Raw genomic sequence first — 8,410 nt, forward strand, 5'->3', positions numbered from 1 at the left:
TTGAAAAATAATGAACAAATTCTCAACATATTTAATAATAGTAAAAATAAGTAATAACATAATTAATTCCTAGTCAACAATTTTAACACAACATTAATAATTACAATGTAAATTTTAAATATTAATTATATTTAATAACAGTAGTTACATAAAATTTCGATTTTAATACAAATATGTAATATCATTAAATACGAATAAACTATAATATTATAAAAAAATAAAATTATTATAAATCTTCATGACTAGAATATTTCCAAAATATTGTGTGTAATAAATGGACATTGTTAAAGGCCGGACATGTTAAGCTTTATAACCTAGTAACTAGTTTTACAATATATTAATTCAATTGAAAATAGTTTTGATTAAATAGTTGATGAATCATCAGTCAGAAATAAAAATAATGAACAATAATAGAATAGTGTAGAATGGATTAATAAAATGGAAATGGTAAATTGCCTTATTCATTTGACTGGAAAAGGAACAAGAAATAATTTAAGAACATAATTACTACTAGATCGATCATGTTTGTAGAGTTTATGAATGATCGAAACTGCCTAGAGGAGAATTGTTTAATTCATCAACTTCCTGTATAACAGATTCGTCTTCCAAACGTTGTCGATCGATTAACATCTCTTGTCTAAGCTGTGGAGTAAGTTTAACAATTCTGTTTTGAACTTTTGGTGACAGTTGACAAGTTTGTTGTTCTAGATCATCAAAACTAGCACGTCTATTTATTTTGTGATGATGATGGTGAAAGTGATGAGTAGAAGATGGTGGCGATGGAGAATGTGAATAGCCATGATGATGGATTGATAAACTTGGTGATGTTAAGGAACCTCTTCTAAGTGGTGACGGCCCACCTTCCCATTCATTTCCTTCCATCGACTTCACCAAACTATGTCTATATAAGAATAAAGTTATTTAATTAATATAAATTACATATAATATAATACACAATGACCAGAAGCATAAGACTAAACCAACCTTCGAGAAAGTGTGACCAGGCTTTGCCTGTGTTTGGATAATCGACGCGATTTACCTTGCCGCATTTGAATAGCAGAAAAATGATTTTGGACAGCTAATCCTAGTTCAGGACATTCTTCTTCATTTACCTAAACACAAAAAGTAAAAGTGACAATAAATATTAAATACCAGTAATACAGGATGAAAATATAAACATACAATAACAGGAGAGTTCTTTAACATTGTGTATCCATCACATCCATTATGTAAATAACATTTGGTAGCTAACTTGTAGGTCTGATCTGGAACAAGATATTCGTCTCCTATTCTAACTAAATCGGGTTCAATTCTATTGCCAGGTTCTGCTTCTGGATTAAAACCAAAACTAATTCCAGACACTTGAGGGAATCGTCCTTCTGTCTTAGGATATTTACAAACACTGTTTTCCAATGCTTCCAAAATCTGTTGTCCTAAACACACAATTCAAATAGATTAATTTTTTTTATTGTATGATATTATTATTAATATCAAATATGTAATAAAAGTGGAATAAATCATATACATTTCATTGTATTATATATAAACTATCATTATACATTCATTTATAAAAAATACATCTACCCTGGCGCCCAGCAAAAAAATTCAATACTCAAACGATTCAAGCATTCCAATCAATTTGTCTCCGTATCATTGCCAAAGCACCCTGGTACATAACGAACAAATCACTTCACGATGACCTTCAAATCAAAACCATTCATGACACAGCCATCAATTTCTACAAAAGGTTTCACGGGAAACTATCTAAGAACCGCAACCACCTGATCTCTTAATTGGCCTCAAAAACTCTTCCTGACAACTCTACACGACATCTCAATTGTAACTGGTGCAGAGATCTTCTTAACCTGTAAAATACATTTATAGTACCCATACAAATTTTATTTTATTGTAAAAGGTGACTTGATTGCAAGCCTTCCTTCACGTTACTCAAAGCCTATTTTTTTTTTATATTTGTTGTTATGCCTTATAATATTTACTTATTGTATATAATGTACAGATTGTAAATTTTCAATAAACGTCAAAAAAAAAAAATACATCTTGTTTGTAACACATTGTATTTACCTGTTACTAATATAACGATAGTAGGATCTTGCATTGGTACAATATTAACTAGATCACCTAAAGTGAAATCTCCTGGAGGATGAATACGATCTGATCGGAAGGTTCCTGAATTTAAAATAACTAAGTCTGCTCCTGTGGCTGCTAATAAAACATCACACACCCAATTTCCAAGGTTTGTTTCAGCAGTTCTAATTTGACTAAAACGGCCATCTAATTCTACAGTAAATGTACCTAATACTTCAGTCATTTTTCCTTCTATAGTGCCTGAAAAATCATACATTCATTTTTATTTTACAATATTTTATTATCATATTATTTTTAAAGTTTTACACAAACATTAGTTATTTTCATCTTTTGAACACGAAAAAATTAAAAACTGAATTAAATGTAAAAACTAAGTGAAAAACTGTAGGAAAGACACTTCTATATATTAATAATATAACATTTAATATTCTCAAATTTATTGAGTGATTTTTAGTTTGATACATAGGCATGCATACTGAGGGATACCTGGTGTGCTTGGGCACTTCACAAAATTTGTAATTTGAGCTCTAAAATTGATATCCTAGAAATGATTTTTTTTTTAAATATTTTAAATTTATATTGAAAAAATTATTATGATATAGATAGATAGACAAAAGCAATCATAAATAAAAATTAAAACTTTCATAGAAATTAATATTAGATTTTAGGAAAAATATTAAGAAAAGAAACCAAAAATACTATAAACACCCCTATGAAATTCCAGTTTGCACATGCTCATGATTAGATAACTAAATTAAGGCAATTAAATTGTATTTAATAATTTCAAATTACAATAAATGTATGTAGAACAAGCATTTTTTAAAATAGAAAACTATAGTTATTAATCATTATTCATTAAATTTAATTTGTAAAATCATTTAAAACCAACCCACATAGACTTTACAAATGAGAATAATACAAATACAATTTTTTTTCTTGAAAAATTATTCCTGCTGGTTAAAATTAAAAAATATTATATTAAATTTATGCAATAGAATTTTAAAAGTCATTTTAACGTATTTAGATTTTTAACAATAAATCATGAACCGAGTAAACTTGATGAGACTGATTTAAGTAATTCTATTTTTTAAATTTAATATTGTATTACTATACTAGTGAGCTGATGAACATTGGAATTTCTGATTTGTTAATTCTTTCATTAAACAATCTAAAAATACTTAATATATTTATAGTTTTATGCTAAGAAATAGGCAAATTTACTAATTAAATAAATTGTGATTAACTACATAGTTCTAAGAATCACTTATGCTCATTATGACTGTCTGATAATAATTGGAATACATCCAATCAATATTAATCTAAGTATAAAAAAACAAATATAAGAATTCATTATAAATTCTTATATTTGTTTGTTGATATAGTATTATTTATTATTTACATACCATAGAATTAGCTTATAAGTTTACTATTGTTTTTATTTTTGTGTAAAGTATTCACAATTGCTATATTAGATTTAAAAATTGTGTGAATGCATTCAAATTTTCCAAAAAAGTACACATTGGTCCTCTCCAATCCCTCAAATAGTTTAACTTACAAACAGAATAAGTATTCAGCAAATTATTTTGATTTTTAATAGGTACTGTATTATTAAATACATTACAAATAATGATAACAAATGTTTGTGTGACAAATTATGTATTACAAACCTAAGTAAGAATCTAAAATTTCTTTCATGGCAACATCTTCTTCAATATCTTTAGTAATTTCTATTCTCTTTACCTCAATTGGATTATTAGGTTCATCAAGGTTGATAGTAATTTTAGAAAATTCTCTAAAGTCAGTTCCACTTTTGATAATATGTCTGCCATTAATTTCTCGTATATCATAATTGTGATCATGACCACCAAGAATTAAATCAATTTCATCAACATTTTCTGCTAATTTAATATCATTTGGCATGCGCATATGTGTGAGAGCTATTACATAATCACAGCCATCTTCTTTAAGTTGTTTTCCTAAAGACCGACCAGCTTGTACAAAATCTATAAATGTTACTTCTTCTGGATCGATAGTAGCTAAAGTGTCTAACCACTCTCGTTCAACTAAGCCTACTAGTCCTATTCGTTTATTATGCCAATCTAAGAGATGTGTTATTTTACCATCTCCTAAAGGTCTACCAGTTTCGTTATCAACAACATTGGACATCAGCCATGGAAAGTTAGTTTCAGAAACACGTTCTGATAATACTTCAAGGCCAAAATCTAAAAAAAAAAAAAAAAGATAGGTAGGTACTTGTTATAATCATTATCCATTTTTAATTTTTAATTACTTACCAAATTCATGGTTACCAAAAACAGCACACTGTGTACCGAGTTCATTTAATACTTTTGACATTTGTTCACCTTTAGTAAATGTGCTTACTGAAAATATTCATAATAGTTGTTAATACAAGTGATAAATTTAAAATAAAATGATTATTCTAACATATACTGGGAGAAAACACATCTCCGCTGAATAATATCATAGGTTGTTGTTGAGCAAATGATTTGATCATTTTTGAAAACCTGGAAGCACCTCCACATGGTTCTTGGTCTCTTGGTTCAACATTATAAACGTCATTAAAGTGAAGAATTATTAGAGGTGGAGTTGTACCAGGTACATGATCGGTCATTGTACTTAGAGTTCGTAGGCTAGCGTGTTGTACTTCTAATGATGCCTAAATATGATAAAAATACAAAATAATTTATTACAATTAAAAAAAAATCATATAGCAACTTGACTAGTTTGAAATATAATGTATCCTGAAATATGATAACTAGCTATTTTAATAAAATATGATAATGAATCATAATAATACTTCTTATCTGCTTGTTATACAAAGAATATAATTTAGTAAAGCAGAACTATTTAGATAAAAGATAAATTAAATTGGATTTGAGTATCTACAAATAATGATTAAGTATATACAGGGTAGTGAAAACAACAAATAAAAATATTGACAAAACTGGTAACTAATAAAAATTCATTGTTGTATTATTATTCTAAAAAAAAATATGATTTATTCATTATATTAAAAAAATTTATAGAATTAGATTTATTAGTGTTCAAATAGATACTTTAATAGAGCATTTTTCTAATTTTAAACACTCACTATAAAATTAATTTGTCACATTTTTTAAGAAATGTACAGTTTTATAAAATATATTCATCATTTTTGTATTTAAATTTCCAAGTCATAACATTTATTATTCAAATTTAATTAAAATAAAAAAAAAATTAACTAATGCTTTTTTATAAATAATAATTGAAAAATTTTAAATTACCTATATAAGTCGGAATTTTTTATATTATTAAAATAAATAAAAGACATTACTTATTAATCATTATAAAAATGTATACATTTTGTTTACACTGCTTTAAAAATAATAGGTATACATGACACAAAAACAACTTATTTTACTTTGTATTAAATTGTTAGATGATTAAAATTGCTAATTTTATAAAACAAAAAATGAATAATTACAAAATGTTTAAAGTTATAGATTTTTCTGTCATATAGTCTAACCTATAAAGAGAGGTTTATGGATCTGCAAGTGCACTCGTTTAAGACAAAAAAGTATTGTGTAAAACAATTTAACAATACTATTAAACTCCTTGCTTAACTATTAAAATTATAATAATTATATATTTGACAAGTAATTCTTGTATGCTATGAATAATAATTAAAGTATTATTGGATAGACATATTGTTTTTAATAAAATATAAAGTTAATAAGTTAGCAAAATTAAAATTGTTTAGTTATATTCAACATTTTGTTTAAATAATTATAATATACCTGTTTAAGCCAACCGACAACATTTCGAACCCCAGTTGATACTTGGTTTGTATTAGAAAGTTCAACAGCAGTAGCTGTAGAAGAGTCCACAAACTCGTCCCACTTTGACCTTAGACTAGATTTGGTAGCCATGCTGTTAGATAAGTTGACTCCTTTGGTTAGACTAACTACAAAATTATGGTGTTAGGCAATCAATTCAAATTATTAATAGGGCTAAAAATAGAGTCACTCATATTATGTGCTTTAGTCAATTTTTTTGTAAATTATTGAACATAATATGTTAACATAAATATAATACTTGAAAATTTGTTGATTAGATTTAAATTAAAATTTTTTTCTCTTGATAATTTTGTTATCAAGAGTTAATGAGAATAGACTATAATTTACAATAGTATTTACATTCTAAACATTACTACTTAGCTTTGATAGTATAGATATATTTTTAATTTAATAATATGAAAATATAAGATAGAACTAGTCTAGAAGGATGACTAAGGCTGATTGAAGGCCCTTGTTGATTTAAATTGTTACATAAGAACATATCAAAAACAGGTTATTTAAAAAAAAAAAATAATACAAAAACTTCAATAAAATAGATAATTTTATATGTTTTAAAATAAAAGAAAGAATAATTTAAGTTAAAATATCAGTTAATTAGTGTAATATCTATAAATATATAAAAACTAAAAGCTAATAAAATGCTATAAGACCCGTTTAATCAACATACTATTATCATTATTTAAGAATTTAGTAGTCTACTAAATTATAATTATAGTTGATTAATAATAATCTGGTCTAATTTATGAAATTTAAAATAAGAACTAGCTCTAATAAAAATTCTAAAAAAAAATATATCAAAATATACAATTAACTTTGTATAAATTGAATATTTAATTAATAACACTACATTAAATGTAGCTAATCTCACGCCTAATTTTAGACACTGAGCATATATAATAGTATACTAAATTGGTCAATGTCAAGTTAGTCTAGGTTTATTCTAAAATTAGTATGCATAAAACCATGAAAACAGCAACATTTCAAATGATGCATGTTAGGAATAAAAATGAAATCCAAAATGTCAGACTACCTTGGAACAGTTGTAAATAAACCTTACAAACACCTGCCTTGAGACAAATATGCAACTCCGATAGACAACACCGATCATTTTACACCCTCTCTAGTGGCCACAAATATCTATTGTTTTGTCTATGCGTACTATCTTGCACATGCAACACCATGCAATCGATGACAACAATTATTGTATAAAATATTATATTGTATATTATTATCGGATAGATATTTGCCGCACTTGTGTTAAAAAAAAAAAAAAAAACACGAAACGAAGGGCAAAAACTGAAACTAAAAAAATTTCAAAAAACAATAGGTGTTGCAGTAAACAAGAGCGACGTCCCCGGACAAGTAGGTCAGGGTGTTACTGTTTTGCAGTTTGTTTTCGAGCGGTATTGATTTTTGATTCCCACCATTTTCCCCCTTTTCACGCGTATCATTGCTGCTGTGACATTTGAATTGCGGAAAAGCGGAGAGAGCGCGCGCGTACACATTCTGTGTACTGAAAACGTAACAAATATTAAATCAAAATGTCTTACCTTTTTCGGGTGGTTGATCGTTTGCGAGTGATACACTACGACGACGGATCACGAATGGCTTTGGACATGAGAAAGAGACTGATCGAAGCTCAGACGCACCACGGAGCCGTCTAAACCGCGATTGAAGGCAAAAATAGAGATAGGGTGTTTTTGTATGTATGTTTCAATTGCACTATCAATGGTTGTGTCAATGTTTACCTTTGTCGTTATCACGTTCGCCAGAACACGTTTTGACACGTCTCGACGACAGGAATACCATATGATCCGTGAATCTGGTCCTATGATTGGTCTATTATATTTGGAGCGAAAATTTAAATTATTACAGACTTATTATTCACTTAATAATATGGTAAAGTACTCGTAATAATATGATAACACACAGTTTGATATTAAATTACATTTCATAGAAATGTAAAAATTTAATTTTGTAATTCACATTAACGTATATATGTATATGATAAAAATAAAAACGAGTAGGTATCATTAATGAAAAATGAACACATTTTGAATTATTTTCATGCTAAATTTTGTGCCACGTTGAGCCACTAGATTTTTATTCATTCATATAATTATTCTGAAATTTAACAAGTATTTTTCTGTGTAAGCCACGTTATTTTATTTGTTGAAAATGTTATTACAATTTCTCTGTTTATACAAAAACAGAAACTTGTTTCTTCTTTTTTAAATTAATTTTTTTTTTAAATCAATGCATTACATTAAATAATAGGCTATAGTATTTATTTATCTATTTTAACAGAAATAATGGACCGTACTCAGCATGCTCGTGCAGGAGCCGATGCAAACTTATCTAACAAATGTCTTTCTTAATATTAATTTGATATTTACCTAGATATTTGTACAGTAAGATTAAAAACTATATTCTATGATTTATCTTCT

At 26.9% G+C, this 8,410-nt stretch overlaps 1 protein-coding gene across 4 annotated transcripts; it reads right to left on the reverse strand.

Moving 5' to 3' along the window:
- Positions 1–10: 10 nt before the first annotated feature.
- Positions 11–7,667, reverse strand: LOC113550362 (trifunctional nucleotide phosphoesterase protein YfkN). Of its 4 annotated transcripts, none has more exons than XM_026952122.1 (9): positions 7,514–7,667; positions 5,904–6,070; positions 4,552–4,783; positions 4,401–4,487; positions 3,774–4,328; positions 2,083–2,346; positions 1,183–1,433; positions 985–1,112; positions 11–901 (listed from the first exon to the last, which is right to left on the reverse strand). In XM_026952122.1, the coding sequence occupies exons 2-9, from the start codon at positions 6,033–6,035 to the stop codon at positions 535–537; spliced, it is 2,016 nt and encodes a 671-aa protein (XP_026807923.1). In that variant the 5' UTR covers positions 6,036–6,070; positions 7,514–7,667; the 3' UTR covers positions 11–534. The 4 variants fall into 4 exon arrangements, with proteins under 4 accessions (XP_026807923.1, XP_026807925.1, XP_026807924.1 ...); XM_026952124.1 differs by lacking the exon at positions 7,514–7,667 and adding an exon at positions 7,031–7,229; XM_026952123.1 differs by lacking the exon at positions 7,514–7,667 and adding an exon at positions 6,994–7,229.
- Positions 7,668–8,410: the final 743 nt, after the last annotated feature.

The sequence above is a fragment of the Rhopalosiphum maidis genome, chromosome 4 (genome assembly GCF_003676215.2).
Source record: "Rhopalosiphum maidis isolate BTI-1 chromosome 4, ASM367621v3, whole genome shotgun sequence".
NCBI lineage: Eukaryota > Metazoa > Arthropoda > Insecta > Hemiptera > Aphididae > Rhopalosiphum > Rhopalosiphum maidis.